The sequence below is a fragment of the Brachypodium distachyon genome, chromosome 2, assembly GCF_000005505.3.
Source record: "Brachypodium distachyon strain Bd21 chromosome 2, Brachypodium_distachyon_v3.0, whole genome shotgun sequence".
In the NCBI taxonomy this organism is placed as follows: Eukaryota; Viridiplantae; Streptophyta; class Magnoliopsida; order Poales; family Poaceae; genus Brachypodium; species Brachypodium distachyon.
Window position 1 is genome coordinate 18,665,448 of NC_016132.3, and position 21,747 is coordinate 18,687,194.

Below are 21,747 nucleotides of genomic sequence, written 5' to 3' on the forward strand. Positions count from 1 at the left end.
TAGTCGCGCCATGACAGAAGTATTCCAGCAAGAACAATGGAAGTTCATAAGCCAACCAAAAAAAGCATTTTAACACAGCATTTAATCTCAGAGCAACCAGGATTTACAACTGGTGAACCTGTCTACATAAATAGCTGCCACTACAAAAGACTACTGGCTGGTTACCGAGCCATCAGCATATGTCACATCCTAAACTACTTCTGCAGCATCTGCGGGTACACATATGATACAGGAGAGTTGCTACGGAGTAAAGCTGGCGCTACCAGGATGTACAATGAAGTCATCACTACCTATGAGCTTCTACATCAGTCATTCTTCATTGTCATAATCTTCATCCACCTCTAATCTATGGTCCGACGACAGCGCAAACTGAACCGGGTCCATGCCCATCTTGCTCATCTCAGGCAGTTGCCAGCCCAGGAAATCCTTGGTCTTCACGTCTTCAATCGACTGTGAGACTGAGGGTCCTGCACTGGGTGCGGCCACGCTGGCCACTGGAGCTTCAGGCTGGAATTGCGCTACTGTATCCTCATATTCATCAAGATCTAAGTTTAAGTCAATGTTCCTTAAGGAGGCCCTGGCATTGCTCAAAGGGGTAGGCTCCTTGGTTTCAATTGTGTCAGAGCCCACATCTCCAATCTCTACCTTTAGGTTGACTGGCTTGCTTTCACATGGGGCTAACTCATGGTATTCAGTCTCCCTCTCAGCCCCACGCCCGCCACGTCGGCCTCTCCCACGACCCCTCCCACGCCCTCTGCCATTGCTTGCATGGCTTGCTACCTCCTGCAAATGTACACCTTTTATCAGCCAAAGGAGGTCGGAACCAAATGCGTAATATACAATGGGTTGATCATATATATTTAGTAACATATGAACTGAATATCAGAGCCCAGTCATGATGTGCATACTATGAAGAAGAAATGTACATACATGCTGTGTAAATATAGAACATATATAAAAGTTTAGATCACAAAGACTAACATTTCTTGTTCGCTTCGATTCCTCCTCACTTTCATCTTCAGCATGTTTCCTGATGAAATTTCAGCAGTTACTAAAGTTCACACGAGAATCTAATTGACCACAATATGATGTCTTACCTTCTTTTGCCAAGCTTATCATCAGCACTAGTGTCAGGTGCACCTAAGTCTGGAACTTTGTTGACTACATTCTTCAAGAAATCATACACATCATAACTATGTATACACTGTTTCCTGTAAAAGCATAATATTGAATGAAATAAGGGGGCCATCAGATGAAAAAATTGCTCTAAGAAAATAATCCATATCAGAACCAAGAGAGTCCATTTCCAAGATAATGCGACCATCACTGCATGTCCCCAAGGACCCCACCAACTTCCAAACCGAATTGGCCACCACAGGAAACATTCCTATCTACTGTCTTTTAGTTCATGAACATGTATTAAATAAGACATTCTATTATAGCATTCATACAACATTCCACTGGCTGGGGCACACAATAGTACCAGGGCTCAATCAGTTATTAAATAGGATCAACGTATAATAAGCTAGACTGCCACAAAATTCAGTTCAGTATGTAAAGAAAAAAGAGCCCATACTCGTTCCTGCCGGGAAAAAGACACCCGTGTTTATTGTGATAACATGCTAGAGCAATATCAACGTGTCAAAGCTTCCACAATATTTGACATTTGTTATATGAGGAAATTTGCCCAGTAATAAAGATTCAAAAAGATGTATAAACTGAAACATAATAGTCAGTGCGAGGATGGTGGTGGGGACTGGGGCCACATATTAGTGAAGTCAATGTTATTTTCTAACTCATGCGATCTTTCTAGTGTTACTAAGCAACCTGCAAGTTGTAACTACATAAAGTACTTGAGTTTTATATCATGGTAATGGAATGTAACTTGCAGAATTTTTTTATCACTATGCAACACCCAAACCAATTTATTATTAAGAAAAAAGGAGTTAACAATAAAACTAAAAAAGGTCAAGTGCATCCCTGTTGAGTCAATTTATTTATCACGGTAATGTTACCAAGCATCTCTGTTGAGTCAAGGAAAAACTTGTATCGACGGTAATAAAACAAATAAGGTCAAGTGCACTTACAGATGAGAAGAACTCACTGTCTTGACCCCTTTCTGAACTGTAATATTATATGTCCTGTCACACAAGTCTTGCAGAAATAGCTCTAATGCTTTGGCTGCAAATCAAGGACATAAATGACAAAGATGTTAGTTGAAAGAACACATGCATGATGAGAGTTAAAATAAAAACAAAGGAATATAGCTTGTCAGCATATCAAGAGATGTCAAATTACTATGCTAGACTGTAGTTTTGGTCAATCCTATATCATTGTATACCAATACTACTACATTAAGTAATGTGTTTGGTTTTTACTTATACCAGAAGAGAAAAGAGAAAATTGGTATGGTATCTATGTTCTTTTAAAAAGTATGTAGTCCTACTGCTTTCTACATGCATCATTCCTGCCTCATTTCCCTTTTGTCGTTAACTGATAAAAGAGGATGGCACTCATTAAAACTATGTCCTGCCACAGTGTCAACTGTCAAGTACGTTCAATTACTCCGATCAATTGATGTCCGTTAATTCTACCTCCAGGTTACGCACCAGTTCTTCCCGCGCCTAGCATTTTTCCAGCCCCCTACCCATTTCTCCATGGTTCTCATTTACAACAGTGCCAAATATCCTTAATTACTTCAATCAATTTGCCATCCTTTAACAAAGCACCGGTTCAGACGTTCTTCCCAATTCCCATGCCTAAGCTTATCCCTGATCCTCTTTTCTCCCTCACCGTGGTTCCCCGCATAACTTGTGTCCCATCTTCCCTGACAGCGCTTCCTTACTGTAACTAACAGTCAACACAAACACCTCTACCAGTGAAACAAATTGACTCAGCTGTAAATCAGGAGAATAGAGAAAGCAAGATCATCAAGACATGGTCGTAGCATTTGGTGGAGCTACATAATCTCCTTTAAAAAAAAAGCTACATGATCCACTCATGATGGGACGGTCAAGGAGTACCAGGAGAAATTCTCGGCACTGCTTTGTCATCATGCAGGCTTACTTCGCTGCAACAAGCACATGTGTTTGCATCCTCTTCAATGTGGAATTGTGAAAACCGCATGATTTGCATTTTTCCTTGTGTATGGCACAGGCGTACGAGATGAGGCACCAAATACTGCACGTGCAACGGAAGCACGGACAGATGATGGAACTGAAAGGGTAAAGATGAGGTGGCTGGTGGATGGGCCAGTCAGAGGTTGGTCCAACATGCATGGAAATGTGCTGGTGGCACGCTTGTTCAGAAAGAGGTGAGGCAATTGTGGATGAATATATGGGAACTGGCTTATATGCTGCTGAATCGATGTCATCAGAATCAAAGTGCACATCAGATCTGAGGTTGGGCCTTTAGTAATATAACGATATATTTAGTTCCTGCAGAGTGACAGGTGCATATGTGACAGGCCACAAATAGTCGATTACATGTATTCTTTTAAACAAACATGATGATGTAAGATCAATTCAGGATTTAACTAGGTCAAGTGTCTCAAGTTCTCACAAGGACAAAATATACGTATTTTATATGTTTTGTATACGTCAAGAAGGTGCAATTGATATCTATAAGTGTGCCTATGTTTGGTCCGAATATGAGAATAATTTGGTCTAACAGAAAAAAGAACTCCTAGTTCAGCAGTCAGCACTGCTACTTCTGAAGTCCTTTATAGATATTTTGTCACCAACATTCAAATAAGAACAAACAGTAAAGTATTCCTTTTCTAACAAAATATGAGTTAGATAGACCTATGGTGAATGCGACATATGTTTTTGTTTTACCTCCCAGATATAACTGCTAAACCCTTTTGTTAAACAATATAAATTGGTGAAAAGGGGATGCAGGCTGTGGTGCAAGAATATCGCAACTAACAACAAATGAGTTAAAGGATAATCTAAAAGAATTGTGGAGAACTTACACACAAGAACAGGCACGGCTAAAGCAATCTTGCCGACATCTTCATCTGCTTGCATGATCTTCTTAATCCGAGGCTGTATTAACACATGGCAAAGTAAGCTGATATATTAGATAACAGAAGAATAGCATCTGAAAAAGACTAATAGCAAAAATGAGAACCTCTCATAATGGAAGGTTCATTATGATGGTGGTCCTGTAATAAAGTGCAAATGACCAGCAATGTCAATTTTGATGGAAAAGAATGTGACCGTGGTAATTTACATGTGGTTATAAGCATTAGTCCTAGCAGATGAAGAGAAAAAGATTATGCTAGACCATGGTAGTAAATGAGGAATCCACTGTACAGAGAGCCTATGCCATCCAAACACTTGCACCTTCTCCCATGTATAGATAACAAAACAGATGGGATATTTTGTGATGCTTACAATCAGATACACATTGGCATTTTCCACTATTTTTTCATCTGTACCAGCTTTAATCACCACTTGTTGTATGCCAGATGGTTAAAGCAGTAGAATCCTACTCAATCTATTTACTATTTAGATATGCTAGAAGAGGCTAAACAGTGGTTATATAAAGCTTCCTCAACACCATAAAAAAAAACTGGAGCACATGCACAATGATCTATCAAATATCAATATATCATGACACCTATCTTGACAGATTGATAACTATACAAATAAACCGCATGATTGATTCCGTACTGTTGACAAAACAAATATTGGCATTTTTCTGTATTGTAAAGTGGTGGTCACATCTTTATCTATTACTCCCTCTGATCCTAAATTCTTGTCTCAAATTTGCCCAAATATGGATGTATCTACTCTTAAAAGGCGTCTAGATACATGTAATATTTCGACAACAATTTAGGATCGGAGGGAGTAATTAATTAATTTATTTGAGAAAAAAAACTCAGGAGCCAGGAGTACTGCACAATGCCCATTCATTAAGCAGGACTAGCAAATTATGTACAGGTGACCCAATTTGAAGGAACTGAGTCGAAACCAACATGCCACTAAAGCGACTAGTCCCAACTCATCAAGCTACCGAGCGAAACAGAAAACACTGCAGAAACCATCTAGGGCAAGTAGGCCACGTGTCATGTTTAACATGCTCATGGCGATAACAGTGCTATATAACTAATGTTGCCAAATTATTCTTTTGGTAAATACTACCAAAAAGTTAGCGAGACTAGCCGGCTATCTACTTGTGCAGCGTAAAAGCTGGACCCAAGGATTTAATTATAAATAAATATGCAAGCTTGTAGAAAACTACCCTGATTTTAATTGAAGTGTGCCGCTAAAGCACTGGCATCCATGTAAAACCGTACTATCCAGACATCATCAAGGCAGAATCTAAATAATTTTTTCACACATCCACTGCAACCATCTACAGTATATTTACCAATTATTAAATCCGAAAAGTACTGACTTAACAAGGCCCCCAAATCCCCATCTATATATGACTAAAAAAATTCGTTCCCATCGCATAGCAAAATATACCCACCAGAAAACATACATGATTCAAAGACAGGCAGAACGCACACAAAGGGTTAAAAATTATAACGGTGCTACAAAATCTACATAACATCTAGCGATTTGCACAGGAAATTTGTGAAAGAGAAACTGACAGGCCCTGCAAATCACAATTGGTAACCACCGGAAACACAAACGTACAGTAAGCAAATACAGAATGAGCACTCCCGCAAAATAGGTATATTTCTCATCAGACTCGCAAAATCTACACTGCGCTTATCAACGATTCTGATCTATTTTTAAAAAAATCGCAGGGATGTATGAATCGTCGACATACCGCGGGAAAGCGGGTGTCCAGCTTCTTCCTCATGGCGTCGAGCAGGCGCCGGAGAAACCCTCCCCGGCGGAGAACAAGGGGGGTCGAAGTTGTATCGACGCGGGGAGCGAAGCGCAGGACATCGAATCGGAGACGAAAACCGTAAAGAGATTAAATAGCGACATCGGATAGATTTGTGATTTGGGGATTAGGGTTTCCGTTATCCGTTTTCTTTTTCACTTTTACAAAAAAAGCAATAAAAAATATTTTCCCCATAAACAGCGCGGCCAATGACCGGGCAAATCGGCCAGCTCTCCCGGCCCATGGACACCCGACGCGTGGACGCGGTGTATAGACCTTGAAGTCACGTGAACAGAGGATCTCTTCGGAGGGTCTACGGACTACGGAGCGGAGGTACGCGGACCGGGTCCACGGAGCCTTTCGCGGTGGGTAAACCTCAGCCACAGCGGGATGTGGGGGCCCACGCGCGTAGACCTCCCGTGTTGCGCGCGCCGCTACACGTCAGCCGTCCGTCCCAATCCCCGGATGTGGTGGGCCCAACGTTTCTGGCTGGTTCGTGGAGATGCCTGTTTGGGCCGTCCGATGCAGGGGGTCGGCGGGATCCGACGGCTGCAGCCCGGTGACTGATTGGTGGCCTTCACTGGGTGCCGTATTTGGCTCTCGCTTTTTGGCTGTTTAGGTGGAACCACCGAAGTGGAGAGAGTTCCGTTTCCAAGTTTTACCTCGTGGGATAAGATTAGGTACTGTATTTTTTATTTAAAGAAAAATTAGCAAAAGTGATTTTATAAGATTTTGAAGGATTCTAATATTAAGAAAGAAAAATCTGCAACGGCGGAACAATTGCATTTTGAGACGGATGGTCCCTTCTCCGCTTGCGACCTGCTGTCCTGGTCCGAGTGAAATCCCTACGACCTCCTTGTGTCGTGCTCTCAGTTTTGTATTGTGCCTGCTAAGAGTGATCAAAATTGCAGCTCTTCAAGTTGAATTGTTTGAGAAGATAATGCAGTAAAAGGGTAAATTTCCACGAGGATCCCAGGCAAACCTTACATTCCCAAACCTCCTGGACAGGGCCTAAAATGTGCATACAGTGTCAAATTTCCGTTTAGAACGAGATTTAAGCCAACATTTACATGGACAGTATTGGTACAAAAAACATCGTGTACAATGACCTGTCGTGTCAATCAGAGAACAAAATCTATGTGAAGAAGCACATAAGTACGTAATCAAGGGAAGAAAACGATCCGCTGTAGTAGTTACTTTACGTGAGGCAGTTAACACCTCACATTTTACAACAGCATGAGCTCCATCCAGCACCTAGCTGAAAGCAGCAGTATGTGTAACATCGCAGCCAGCACACGCTGCTGCTCACATTTCAAACGGGATTCTTTTGTACAACTCCTCCTTCTCCAGGCGCGGCTTGGCAACGGCCTGCAGTGGCGTGCCCATGAACGTGACGAGCCCAGGGGACTCCATCATGTTGACGTCCTCCGGCCTGGTGCCTTCCGGCAGAGACCACTCAAAATGGTGCAGGAGGTGCCCGATCATGGAGGCCACGAGGTTGATCCCAAGCTGCGCACCGGGGCACACCCTCCGTCCCGCGCCAAAGGGCAGCACTCTGAAGTCACTGCCTTTGATGTCGATGCTCTCCTCCAGGAAGCGCTCGGGCCTGAACTCCAGTGGGTTGCTCCACACCTTGGGGTCACGAGCGACCGCCCAAACATTCACCATGACGTTGGCACCCTTGGGGATGTTGTAGCCGCCGACCTTGACACTCGTGCTGGCCTTGTGAGGCAGCATAAGCGGTGTTGGCGGGTGTAGACGGAGGGACTCCTTGACAACAGCTAGCAGGTATGGGAGGTTTTGGAAATCGGTCTCGGACATGACACGGTCACGGCCAACGACAGAGTCCAGCTCTTCTTGCAGCTTCTTTTGCACCCTGGGGTTCCTGACCAGCTCTGCCATTGCCCACTCCACTGATATAACTGTTGTGTCCATTCCAGCAGTGATCATGTCCTGAATATGAGGAACAGACCTTGTGATGGTAAGTTGGTAAGAACTCACAAAAGAGCAAATGAGATTACCAGGGCAAGTTCAGTAAATAGAATAGATCGTGCACTTCTAGGGTACTGATTTACTAGTATGAACAAGTTTGACATAAGAAGCTTTCCCTAAGCAAGATAGAAAGAATATGCAGAGGCACCCAATGCCAAAGGTTTCAGGTGAGTAGCCTACTAACCTTTGCACAGCATTTTTGGTAGGTGAATTATTGCAACAATAAAGCATAATCTAGTTTCCAATTAGAAAGTAAACACGCATCTCCCAGATCCAACAATCTTACACCAACCTTGAGACAGTGACATCTCACCCAAAGATATCTACTGAATCTGGCTGAACTTAAAAAGATTCCTCGTGATTCATACAAGAAGCAATGCAATAAAAGCTGGAGTATGTGGCATTTGTGCAAAAAAATTGGAAGAACTAGTAAGGCATTGACATCTCATTCGATAATAAAAGTTCAGCGGGCCATCTCATCAATAACTAAAAGAAAAGGAGAATATAAGATAACATCTATTAATTAGTTAGAAAGTGGCATCCAACATACCCATAGAAGTCCGAAAACTGTGTCGTCGCTAAGGTCATACTGTTCTCTGAGAGTGAACAATGCATCCACAAAGTGCTGCTTGGCACCGCTCTCCTTGAGGGCCGTCGCATGCTCATCTATGATCTTCTTGGTTAGCCGGTCCCTTCTCTCATTGTGGGTGTTGTAAAGCTCCTCATTAAGTGGGCACAGCCATCTCAAGTACCAGATGAATTCAGCAACTGAGAGAGATGCACCAATTTTGATCCCATTGTTGACGATAGTTTTGAACTCCTGCCCTTCTTCATCAACATCGCCATTTGCATTCACGAACCGCTTCCCAAAAGCGAGCCTTGTTATATTGTTGAAGGATACCATAGCAAGGTGGTTCCTCACTGTCAATGGCTTTCCTTCATTGCCTGAAAAACATATGATTAGTCAATTAAGAACTCAATGCACCAAACTAATTCAGGGTTTCAATTGATTAGGTAATGTAAGAAATATGTCATCTTTCCATTTGTGAGGCTCGCTCATGAATAACCAGCAACAGGCAGCAATAAAGCAATAAATGTTTTGCTTTGCAACTAACATAATGCTATCAGTGTATCCATACATGTTTGCTTCGTGTTCATTAAAGGTGTTGTGGACCTTGGTACACAACGGGCTGTTTCTGTGGGATAATGGTCAAAAGACCAGGGATAGGGCACTCTGAGGCAGTGAGGCTTAAAGAACTTTCATTTGCTTCATAGTTTGGTTTTAATAGAGTACATGATGTCCCTTATATAGGGAAGAATTGACTTGACAACCAAGAATAGGATCTCTACTTTGCCAACAAATTCTATCTCTAAATTTCTAATTGAATTTATCACTTTCCCTGTTACAGTAACTCTTTCCTTATCTTTTTCCAACTCTATTTGCTTCTGGCTAGGACTTCTGTTACATGCCAAATGTATTGGTTGGACCATACTTTAGCCCATAACGAAAAGGCGTGACAAAAGAATATTCGAGAAGGTTATGTTCAATCCTACAGGATTGTGTTAACATGAATTGCTGCAATTAAACAGCAACACAAATTGAATATGAAATTAAATACAATGTCAGATGTACTTTCAAACAAAAGGGGTCACTAATAAGTCGAACAAACAGGGTTGAAGCAAAGTGGAAAGCATGAAATGGCATTTAGTTAGGCTATTATATTCCTGATGACACACAAACTTGCATTTGGAGCTCTTGATGCAAGTTAAATTTGGGTGTGCCAGCGACCATAGACCGGCAACAAGATGTAACAGGAAGGATGTGTTGCCACTTTCTTTCTTTTTTTGGCTGGTTCAAACCCAGCATCCCACTTTGCTTACTTAAAAAATATCCCTTGCTATTTCAGTGTGCTAGTAACCTTGATAAAGCGTTTTACAAACTACCCACTAATGACTCACAAATTAACATTCTAGATTAACTGGTCCTAATCAAATACCAATAGCCCAATGCTGTAGTAACACTTCCTAAGAACTAAAGCTTATGTTAATTACGCTAAAATCACATTCGAAGTGACAACTCAAGCTAAGAGTTTTTGACAGATAAAGCCAGGGTAGTGTTGACAAACAGTACAATGTAAGCTGCTACTAAATTCACAAATATCTAAATTTATCCCAAATGCACATGTAAACCACATCAACTCTGCACCGAAATGAACCAACAACCATTGCACTGGCGAAACACAAGATAAGATAAAAATAGTACTCCCCATAGTCAAGTCAAGGTGTTATGTGCATTTATCGCTTGGTCAAACAGATTTTCTGCCTCAAGAGAATGCTTGAGGCTTAATAAAGAGCATGGTATCATTCCAACTAAGTAAAATGGCTCATTGTCACAAGGAGAACGCTAATCATAACACTGACCGTCTGAGAGGCAAAATTGTCATACTGTCTTTCAAGCAGATCCTCCGCTAGTACGCAAGTGACACAAGAGAACAAACCTTTGTACCAGGAAGGGAATTGTGTAGCATCCTAGTTCGTTAGTGACATCAAAGTATCTCAGCTAACAGTAATTAGGAAAGTGAAAAAATGTCTTATCCTGAAGCTCAAATGTCATTAAACTGAACATTACCATCCCCCGTGCACTAAAACTCATGTGAAGGCAGTCATCTTGTCGACATAAAATAAACAAAAGGCCCCTCAGCAGACTGAACCTGACCTACCTACATCTTAATCTAAATTTATCTATGTGTCAACAATCCAGCCCTGTAACAACGTGCTTGCCATGTGGTGTTCACTTCCATAGGAATCCTCCCCCATCGAGCCATTCCAGACATCAATTTGGTTTACTATACTATAATACAAGATTGGACATGAGTGAGCATTGTTTCCCCGATCCATTGCCAGATTGGAACGGAAACCATCAAGAACAGCGGGAAATAGCCCATCGAGCCTTGGCATTTTTTTTTTCTGGATGCAAACTTGACACCAAAACACCTACAGAACAGCGACGCATTGTTTGTCCGTTTAGTCCAGTCAACACGAGAGAGCAATCAGTCACCAAACCTTAACCCACCAACACGAGGACACCAGTCGCTTTAACGATTCTTCAGACCAAAGAAAGATCATCCTCTTTTGCAGCCACCACCCTCTCTTTCTCCAAAATCCCATTAACCCCAATGCCCAGAGGTGAAAGAAAGTAGAGGCGTGATCTGGTTTAGCATACCGGGGGCGGGGTCAGTGGCTACGCGGTGGACGGACTCGACCATGGCGGTGACCTCGTCCTCCCGGATGGGGCGCAGCGCCTCGAGCCGCTTCTGCGTGAAGAGCTCGAGGTTGCAGAGCTTTCGCACCTTGATGTAGTGCGGGCCGTAGTCGGCCCAGATGAGGTCCTGGCCGTTGCGGCTGAAGCGCTGCGTGGAGCGGTTCCGGGGCCGGTCGGCGAGCTGCTGGTCGTGCTCCTTGAGCACCTCCCGCGCCAGCTCCGAGGTGGAGACGACGACGGTGAGCGAGGAGCCGAACCAGACCGAGAGGATGGGCCCGTACCGCTCCGCCCACTCCTGGAAGCAGCGGCAGCGGACGGGCTTGATCTGGCGCAGGTTGCCCACCACGGGCCACGGGCGCGGGCCCGGCGGGAGGCGGCCCAGGCGGAGGCGGTTGAGGAGCGCGAGCGAGATCGGGATCGCCACCAGCGCGAACACGAACGGGAGCAGCGAGGCCGCGTCCATGGTGGCTCTGCTCTGCTCTGCTTTCCGGGGTTGGTGGTGGACAGGTGGAGACGGTGGCGATGGGCGCGTTTGGTGAATTTATACGGTGGAGAGGGAGAAGAAGAAGGATCTGATGGGGGGGCTGTTTGGACTGTTGGTGGTAGGTGTGGGTGGGGGCAGAGACGAAGAGTAAACTTTAGCTTAGTGGACTGTCACTGGCAGTGGTTTTGTTGCGGCGCGGATTGTCTAACTTCGTTAAGCAAAGTCTGTCTCTGCCTTAGCCAGCCTGCATGCCATCCGTTTCCTATCGCACGCCTCACAGCTGCCGCTCCTCTCACGTTCTCAAGTCCCAACGATCACAGCTAATCCACGGTCTCAAAGCCAGCCCAAAGAAGGCCCAGTTCAGGCACGGGAAGGAAATCATTTTGGCGGCTGGAGCAGCCGCAGGGCGTAATTTTGGCGGGAGCGTGCGCGCGTGAGGCGGCGAAATCGGTGATCAAGATAGATCGTCGCGGCGCCGTGGTCATCGGGCCCCCGGACGCAACGGCAGCTCGCAGAATTCGGACCGCTGAACCGGAGCTCCTGTCCTTCGTCAGTTCGTCACCACGAAGCACCTGGTACCACCATCTCCTCCTGCAGATTCAATGGAACAACCCAGCAAGTAAGTTGGTCTTCATTTGAAATTTCTTTGATTGATTTCTTTACACTCAGATGTCTAGAAACAAGTAGGGAGAACGTAAATCCTATCTGGCTACCTCAAGTTGGTCAGAGATTTAGAAACTTGGATGATGCTTGGTCATTTTGGGTAAACTTTGGCGGCCGTGAATGTTTTGAGGTCAGAAAAAGGTACAGAAATGAAAGCAAAATGGATGGAAAGGCAACATCATGTCGATATGTGTGTGCCAAGGAGGGTTATCAAGCACAAGACAAGAGGGACTATCTCACAAAGAATCCTCGAGCTGAAACAAGAACGGGTTGTCCAGTTCAGATGAGTCTTACATTAGATCGTGTGGCAAGAATTATAAAGTGACTGATGTAATGCTTGTACACAATCATGTTCTTTACTTGCCCCAAACCAGCCATGTGATGTTATCACAAAGAAAGATTTCAGAAGTGCGAGCATTTGAAATTGAGACCGCTGATGATTCTGGAATTAGGCCAAAACATGCACATGAGTTTGCTAGTCGCCAAGTTGGAGGACCAATGTATCTCAGCTATACTCCTCGTGATCTCAAAAATTATTTGCAAGGTAGGCGCCAAAGGGAGTTGGCATATGGTCAGGCTGGAAGCATGCTGAAGTATTTTGAAGATAAGATCTCTGAGAACCCTTCATTTCAATATGCTTTGCAATTAGATTGTGAAGAAAATATAACCAATATATTCTGAGTTGATGCTAAGATGATCATTGATTATGCACACTTTTGAGATGTTGTCACCTTTGATACTACTTTTGGCACGAACAAAGAGTATAGGCCTTTTGGTGTTTTTGTTGGATTCAACCAGTTCAGGGAGACCGTTATTTTTGGTTCTGCTATTTTGTTTGATGAAACGTGTGGCTCTTTCACATGGCTATTTGAAGCATTTTTAGCTGCACACAATGGAAAGCAACCTAGAGCTATATTTACCGATCAATGCTATTGGGAAGGTATTCCCCGAAGCATGGCATGGATTATGCACCTATCACATAATGCAAAATGTTGTCAAGCACTTGTGCAAAAGCAAAGGTGAGGCAGATTCCTCCAAAGTTGAAAATGAGGTAGATGAAGAACCTCATATTCTTGTAGATTTTAGTGCTTGCATGTATAACATTGAGGACAAGACAACCTTTGAAAAAGCATTTGACATCATGAGGAATAAGGTGGAGAAGAAGAAGGCATCGTGGTTGGATAGCATCTATAAGTTCAAGGAAAAATAGGCTAAATGTTACATGAGGGATGTTTTCACATTGAGAATGAGAAACACACAGTTAAGTGAAAGTTTCAATAGTGACTTAAAAAAACATTGTGCAAGGAAAAAGAGACAAGGAACTAGAAGCAAAATTTGAAACTAGAAAAAAGCTACCTAGAATAAGTATGAAGACACCTATGCTATTGCAGACAAGCAAACTTTACACACCCACAATATTTGAAGCATTCCAAACTGAATATGAAAGGTCCATGGCTGCATGTACTAGAGTACTCGATGCAAATAACACGTATGCTGTTGCAATTATGAGGGCTGATGGTGATTTAAGTTCTGAACAAGAACGCCTTGTTGTTGGTGATCCTTTGGAGCAAACAGCTTCATGTAGCTGTGGCCAGTTCAAAAGGACCGGAGTATTGTGTGTCCATGCTTTGAAAGTCCTTGACTCGATGAATATCAAGTTATTGCCGAACCATTATATTTTGAAGCGATGGAAAAGGGAAGCAAGATATGGAACTATACAAGACAACAAAGGAAGGAGCATCATTGAAAATCCAAAATTGGATGCTATGCTCAGATATAAGTTTTTGTCTCGCAAATTTTTGAGTTTGGCATATGAAGCTGCAAGCTCTCCCGAGTGTTGTTTGTTGGTGGATAGCACACTTGATAGCCTCGGTAAGCAAGTAGAGGACAAACTAAATGTATCTACAAGCATTTTGAGTGATTCATATAATGCCCGACCTAATGTTCAACAAGATGAGAATTTGCTTAGTGCTGCACGCCTAAAGAAAAAAGAGGTTCAACCAAAAAGTTCAAAGAGACACAGAAGTTGGCTTGACAAGATGCGCAAGTATACGAAGAAAGTGCCAAATAAACCTAGTGTATGCTTCTAAACACTCTTGCAATATAGTATTCGATCTTATTCAGTACCACATGCTAATAAACACAAGTTCATTGCTTTATGTAGCAAGATGAGAATGAAGGTCCAGTGGATACTATTCATAAAGAATGCAATGCCTTCACTCGTTACACAGATTTGCTCACAGTAAGTTTTTGAAGTAGTTGACTAGTTTCAACATTACCCTGTTTTCTGAACTAGTATCACTATTGCCCTGTTTTTACATTTCAAGTTTTCAGAACTAGATTCAATATTGCCCTATTTTTACATTTATTTTGTCTTTGTAGGGTCATATTTCAATTGATGATATGCCTATTGAAGATCTTCTTTAGGGTGCTATTTTAGTTTGCTGTAACACTGGCTTTTGGTTCTTGTGCAAATCTATCTGCTGAAACACTGGCTTTTGGTGCAGAGATTGGTTATTTCGAACGGGAAACTATTCATAACATGGATCTTAAGTGAAATGCTTGTTTAATTTTGCAATAAACTTGTTTCTGTATCTATTTCTGAACTGAAACGGCTCCGTACTGTTTCAATTTCTGTTGTTCCCGTATCCCTCTCGAGCTGGGCTTCTTTTATTTTTTAACTGGGCCACGTTTGTATATATGGGCTGATCGTTGTCGCTTGAGAACGTCATTGTTGGGACTTGAGAACGTGAGAGGAGCGGCAGCTGTGAGGCGTGAGATAGGAAACGGATGGCATCCAGGCCGGCTAAGGCAGAGGCAGACTTTGCTTCACGAAGTTAGGCAATCCGCGGCGGTTTTGTTGTGGTTTTCTTGGATCAGATGTTCAATTTCGATGTGTGTTAATTTGAATTTGCAGGGAGAATGGGTTCGGAGCTCGAAGCTAAAGTCATTTGCTCTGCAAATCCACTCTCCTGTGGTGGTTCAGCTTGTGGTTTACTGCTTGGACGGCCTTTGTAAAGAGTTGGCCAGTTAGGATGCTTTAGGATGTTAACCTAGTTTGTTGTAAAATTAGAGAACTGTAGCCCACCAACCAGTGGCAGTCTGGGGATATACCAGGTGCTGCTGCTGATTTCAGTCCAAACTCCAAAGTCCGGTGAGAAACCTTTGGACGGCACACTGGCTGCTGGTTGACTAAGACGTCAGACATTACCAAACTAGTTTCTTCTAGTACCATGATTGAGAGTCAGATCATATCCAGAATATGTAAACTGGAGAGCACGGATACAGATTGTAGCTAAACTAAGGTTGTACCGAACTCGCTAATTTTCCGGTGTTAGTATACACAAAAATCTGGCTCGTGGTTTTCTTTTCCTCTTGCTGCTTTGGTGGCTGGCGTTTGGTGGCAGAGAGCGAAAGACGGTTCATGTGTTCCCGTGGGCCTGATTTCTGTGGGAAGTATGGTACACGTGGTCTCTGACCGAACAATGAACCCTTGCTGAATTTTTTTGCACGCTTCGTCTGGACGGAAGCGAAGTGCACGTCCGTTTTCCTCGGCCGAACTATTGTGACTCCGGGGCTCCGGGCATGAGACCTTGACACGTCCAGGAGCTGCTAGAGAGGATACCTGAGACTTTGAGAGCAGCGCAGCTTTACTGGCAACTATTTTTTTTTTAGGATTTTATTTATAATTTTTAGAGGATTTTACACAGGGAGATCTGGTCTGGAGTGTGCTATTGCCCATTGGCCCGGTTGCTTTTAGTCCATGGGGCCCAAGAAACCTTTTTTTCTGGGGCCCAAGCAACTCTTGCTTCTAGTCTACGCATGGACCTGGGGCTTAGAATTTGTTGGGCTTTGCTCCGAATTCTACAGTAACAGACTTCGGAGATGGGCCTAGCTCTGTAGCCCAGCGATGAACGTTGGGCCTCAGCTTCACGTACGAACTGAAAATTTGTTACAGAGAAACGAGCTCCGTTTTCTGTGGGCCGTTACCAGAAAATTCTGCGCTGGGCCCAGCTAGATTGCACGAACTAGGCATGCTTTCAGAAATTCCAGAATTTCAGCAAAGCGATGAACAATGAGCTCCGTTTTCAGAAATATTCCACGTATCAATCGAAAATTTGCTAGAACAAAGAACAACGGGCCTAGTTAAGAATTTTTTTTATTCTTCTCTTTTGTTAAATAAAAAATCACCGTCGCGTGATCTAAGACGACTATGCTGCGACCTGGGAGGACGAAATCCAAATATAAACCTTTTGGCTAACGACTTGCATCGAAGAACAATCTCTCAAGCTTCGTGAAGGAACAGCCTGAATCCATCAACTGACGGAACTTGACATGTGGACCGATAAGATATCAGCAAAAAAAAAAGATAAGATATCAATAGGGTGAGAAACTGAGACGTTTGGAGATGCAACGGAATCAATCATTCACGCAGCAGCTAGCAGGGATCTCCGCTTCACTTTCTATCCTTCCCGGCTGGATCAACACTTGATCTCGCTCATCTGACATCACGAATTCACCATATATGCATCCTTTAAAGATTCCATGCCAATTAAATAATCATCATGCCTGCCCCATAGATCCAGCCCGGACGGTCGGTCAGGTCACCCAGCATGAACTCTGGCTGCCATTGGCGTAGCGTTGCCGCGAGAGACGTCGTCAATGAGAAAGCCAAGGATTCCAGCACCGCAAAAAAAAAAAACAATAACTCGATCAGACGTATCGAGCCCATAGCACGGAGCAGATCTGGCTCCTTGTCGTACCGGCATCTCATTCTCGAACACTATTTTTTACCCCAGGAAATTAAAGGCACGCCTACTTGCATGCGCTCCTGAATGCTCTCGATGAGTGCTATCCGAGTAGATAGGCCTGAATAAGCAGCAACTTGCCGCCGCTGCCGTCGACGAGAGATATAGGCAACAAACTGGCGATATGCCCAGTTAATTGCTCTACCGGCCGGAACTTCTTTCCAAGGCATCGATGGATCGATAATATATGCCCGGCCCGTTGGCCGTTGCATGCGTGTGCTGCCCCGTTTTTCCGCATATGTGACACTAGATCAGTTCAATATGGGTCGATCGATCTGGCTGGCTATGGAGGTAGCTAGCTGTACATCAGATCAGGTTATTGGTTAGAGGCTAGCTAGCAGCTGGCCGGTCGATGGAGTAAAAGCGTCGCCTGCAATTGCCGCAAATGCATGTAAACGTGTAGATTCTTAATTTCACCGAATTGCAAGGGTTCGGAAAAAGCTTTTGGCCATGAAAAACATGGAGAACGGATAAAAAGATGCAGTTGGAGTTGGGCGCGACGATATATATATATATGCGTAGAAACACCTGCGCGCCGCGCGCACGAATTTCGATGCACGTTTCCTCTTTCCTTTTTTTTTGGCGGGGAGAGATGCACGTTTCTGCTTGGACAGGGGCCATGAAAAAGAAACCGCGTGCACTTAAAAGCCTTGTGACCAAAAAATCCCATAAGGAATATGGGACTTTCAGCATGGTATAGGAAGCTTACACTGTTTCTATTCTTGCCTTGTTTCTAAACCAGTTACACTGCTCAAGCATTTACAGGAACCATCTGTCCATCCTTTCCTTTACTAAATTTCACCGTAACTAACTTCTGCGTCAACTAACTTCGTTCGTCTGCACACCTTTGTCGACAACAATCTTAATACTGGTGCTAGACAATAGTGATGGCGGTGCTACTCATCGCACGGAGTCTACTGAAGACCGGAAACACACAGTTCTAGCAAAGTTAGATATATATTCCAACCCTATATATTTACATGCATGTGTACTTTGAGAAAACATCCTTTTTTTAGCGAACCGCGGAATTATAGCAGATACTAGGCTACCAGATCGCTCGAGCATATCTTTTACTATCAAGAACACATGCTTTCTTATATGGGTTAGTGTTACTATACACACTGCCGCTCCACTCTTTTTTGAGCGAAGCTCGGTTAGATAGACACTAGCTAGGCTGAACAAGTTTTAGGAGGTGCATACAAAAATTGCAATGCGTGCGTAAAAGAACGCGGGCACCCAAAGTGCTCCTCTCACCATTATTCCGTGGTATATCTACCTTGCAAGCACTCCAGCATCTACGGTTCTCTTCTTAAAAATGTGATAGCTAGCTCCTTTTTTATGGAAAGGAAAATGTGATAGCTCAAGTTACCGGAAAGCAACAGGTGGCACTAGAAATTTCGGTGGAGTCTGCATGGATCCAAACACATAGTTGCATGCACGGGACACAAAAATATTCTGGCTGGGTGTGGGTGACGCCATGCCTGTTGCATACAGGCAATATGTCCATAATATAAGGGAACTCCCGAGTGAATCTTTCGTGACGAGCGTGCTTTTATAGTGTTCTTTTTATATATGAGCATGGTTCTTTTCTAGTGTACTTGCATTATTAACCACACGGCACTAGGAGCTGCCTGCCCAGCATGCAGCTGCGACATTGTGCAACCTGATGCGTGATCGATTCATCACGAGCTTATCCAGCTGTTGGTTGCGACAGTGAAACGACCACCTGATAATATTTAATTGTTCTTGGATTCTCACAGCACTAATACAATTATACAAACCATCTCATCTCTCTTTAAGTAAAGGTAAAGAGACGAAGAAAGAGCACAAGTGCACAACACAACACAACACTCTACGATCGACACTAGAACTTGTCCAAATCAATTATCGTGCGTACATTATATCGAGATCAAGCATATATATAATAATAGAAACAAAAATGCGGCTACTCTTCCCGGTGTGATCGATCGGCCGGCTATGCTTGAGCGTACGTGTTCGGGACGAAGAAGTTCCATGGGAAATTAACCGACGGAGAACAAGACGATACGTAGCAAATTAAAGACCTCGATCCATCATTCCAACCAACCGGGCACCCCTAGTGCGTGCGTCGTGGACGATCGAGCAGTCCAGAGCTAGCATGCACCTACCTACACAACTTCTCTCATGTCAAGAGCTAGCACACAATGCAAACTATTGGACTTTTCTCGGTCCATGAATCAAACAGCTGATCCGCCTCCACGTCCATTGGAGAATGATCTCACCCCTGCCACATTCTCGTCCCCGGCACCGGTTATCTCCATTGTCGCGGCGACGTCTCCCTTGGCGGAGGCAGCAGCCACAGGCAGAGCGGTCTTGGCGTCGGCCTCCTTCTCCTGCGTCTCCTTGTGCTTGCCCCAGAGCACGGCGTAGAGCCCCACCACGATCACCACGCCGCCCAGGACGCCCCCGAGGTATATCTTCTCGGACAGGATGAAGGAGCCCATGACTGCCACGATGATCATCATCAGCGGGCTGAAGGCCGACGCGAACACCGGCCCCGTCTTCTGGATCACCAGCCCCTGCACGTAGTACGCCAGGCTCGACGTCACGATCCCCTGAAAAAATCAATCAACACGTACAGTTAACAACCATGAAACAAAAAACAACGACAAGAATTTAGGATCGGAGAGAGTAGTAGTAGACTTACGGCGTAGGCGGCGGCGAGGAGGTTCATGTCGAAGCCGATGGCCCAGATGGAGGGGCGGCGGTCCATGACTAGGGTGACGACGACCGCCTGGAGCGCGCCGACAAAGCAGATGAGGGTGGTGAGGGAGAGCTGGGCCGAGTACTGCTTGATGGTATGGGTCTGGAGGATGAAGAGCCCGGCCCAGGCCAGGGTGGCGATGATGACGAACACGGAGCCCAGGAACCACTCCTTGGCGTCCACGGCGGCCGCGGGGGCGTCTGCGGCAGCGGCACCGCCGCTACCGTGCCTGTTCGTCCATGCCAGCTCCATAAGCGGGCCCTTGTACAGCGTCATCAGCATCGCGCCGGCCACAGTCACCACCGTCCCCAATATCTTCGCCTGGCAACGGACCTTCTTCAGCTCTATCTTCTCCATCCTGCAGGAGCAATCACGATGTTCAAAGATTAATTACACCATGCATGGAACGTTAACCAAATTAACGTTTTCTGTTGTCGTATCCATGCATGCGTGCGTGCACCATGTACATGCAGACTTGATAAGTGGTGGTACGAATTTTATTTTTTTGAGCAACCGTGGTGGTATGAATTGAACTGTACCTGAAGATCACGGCCATGACGAAGGTCATCGCCGGCAGGATGTTGCTCATCGCGCAGGCGAACGTCGGGCCGGTGTACTTGAGGCCCAGGTAGTAGAAATTCTGGTCGATCACCGGTCTGCATGCAGCAATATCATATCAGCGTGTCATTTCAGATGTTTTACTTGCCAAACAGCCAAAGGCAGAATATATCCTCCATTCCATATTGAGCTTCCACTTGGATTAAATAACCGGCAATTAATATGATGCTGTTCGTTAGAGGCAGGCAACAAGCACTAACCCGAGCAGCGCCAGGACGAAGATTTGGAAGAAGATCGACCGCGTCATCTTCGGCCTCACCTTCCTGCATGCCGTTTACACATCAAGTTAATTAATTTCCATTATCGATCGCTAGATGCATGGATTGAACAGGCTAGGTAAGTGAGATGTATCAATATCTTACCTCTCGAGGATGAGGGCCAAGGGAGCAATGGCTACGGTGGCGAAGGCGTGGCGGTAGACGACGAGCACGTAGTGGCTCATCCCGCCGTTGAGGGAGACCTTGGTGAGCACGTTCATTCCGGCGTAGCCGAACTGCAGGGAGATCATGGCGATGTAAGGCTTGGCCTTCTCCAGGAAACCGCCGCAGAAAGCCATGGCGATCCGATCCCCAACGGTGTACTGTACGTTAATTGTTTCTTCTCTGACTAACTAGACAGCAAGCTAGCGATAGATCGATGTTTCTAATTCGATTCAAAGATTGATAGCAACTAATAACGGCGTAGGTGTTATAAGGGCAGAGAGCTAGAGATGAAGTGAAGTGGGGGGCTATGAGCTGAAATGGAGGAGAGAAGAGACCACTATATATAGAGTTCACGGGAGGGAGGGTGATTTGGTGGTGATCGATCTCTGCAACACATTATTTGAGTGACACGCTGACATTTTGGAAGTGAGAATTAACGGGGCGCCAGGCAACCCTGGAATCGTATATTCCTGATACGTATCATTTTAGTGGCTGTCGAGTAGAAAGAACTCCGGACCCACTTTTTTTGTATGGGAAAAAAAGGAGCAGAGAGGAATCATTTTCTGCTAGTGGGTGCAATATACGTGGAACAGGTAAAACGTTAATAAAGAATCCGAACCGTGACGGCGGCTTGCATTAATTTGCATGTCGAGCTTAGCCGAAGTAACAGTAGAGAGCCTGGTTATCTGAGCTACTAAGCACATTACTACTCCCTCTTTTTTCAGAAAGGTTGGCATTTTATTTTGTTAAGACAAAGTTTTGATCAAGAATTACCAAATTAATATGCATTTTTTCATACATGAAATTTTTATATCTATCAGTTTGTTGTTAAAAGTTCTTACTAATAATTATGATTTCGTATCATGTACATTACATATTAACTGAGTTATCATTTGGTCAATGCCTTGTTA

The 21,747-nt window shown here is 44.4% G+C and overlaps 3 protein-coding genes and 1 long non-coding RNA gene across 4 annotated transcripts; 1 reads left to right on the forward strand and 3 right to left on the reverse strand.

Moving 5' to 3' along the window:
• Positions 1–43: 43 nt before the first annotated feature.
• On the reverse strand, positions 44–6,016 carry LOC100835219 (dr1-associated corepressor). The gene is made up of 6 exons (XM_003568151.4): positions 5,785–6,016; positions 3,974–4,046; positions 2,088–2,181; positions 1,098–1,211; positions 982–1,030; positions 44–783 (listed from the first exon to the last, which is right to left on the reverse strand). The coding sequence occupies exons 1-6, from the start codon at positions 5,815–5,817 to the stop codon at positions 310–312; spliced, it is 837 nt and encodes a 278-aa protein (XP_003568199.1). The 5' UTR covers positions 5,818–6,016; the 3' UTR covers positions 44–309.
• LOC112270661 lies at positions 5,546–6,944 on the forward strand. Its single transcript, XR_002963052.1, has 2 exons — positions 5,546–5,685; positions 5,762–6,944. It is a non-coding gene; the product is annotated as an uncharacterized LOC112270661 (long non-coding RNA).
• Positions 6,815–11,652, reverse strand: LOC100835531 (cytochrome P450 98A1). Its single transcript, XM_003568152.4, has 3 exons — positions 11,060–11,652; positions 8,387–8,781; positions 6,815–7,797 (listed from the first exon to the last, which is right to left on the reverse strand). The coding sequence occupies exons 1-3, from the start codon at positions 11,559–11,561 to the stop codon at positions 7,150–7,152; spliced, it is 1,545 nt and encodes a 514-aa protein (XP_003568200.1). The 5' UTR covers positions 11,562–11,652; the 3' UTR covers positions 6,815–7,149.
• A 7,422-nt stretch (positions 11,653–19,074) lies between these two features.
• On the reverse strand, positions 19,075–21,188 carry LOC100824790 (WAT1-related protein At5g07050). The gene is made up of 5 exons (XM_003566047.4): positions 20,777–21,188; positions 20,615–20,677; positions 20,336–20,452; positions 19,740–20,154; positions 19,075–19,647 (listed from the first exon to the last, which is right to left on the reverse strand). Exons 1-5 carry the CDS (start codon positions 20,968–20,970, stop codon positions 19,270–19,272), a joined length of 1,167 nt encoding a protein of 388 aa, XP_003566095.1. The 5' UTR covers positions 20,971–21,188; the 3' UTR covers positions 19,075–19,269.
• Between the last annotated feature and the right edge of the window lie 559 nt (positions 21,189–21,747).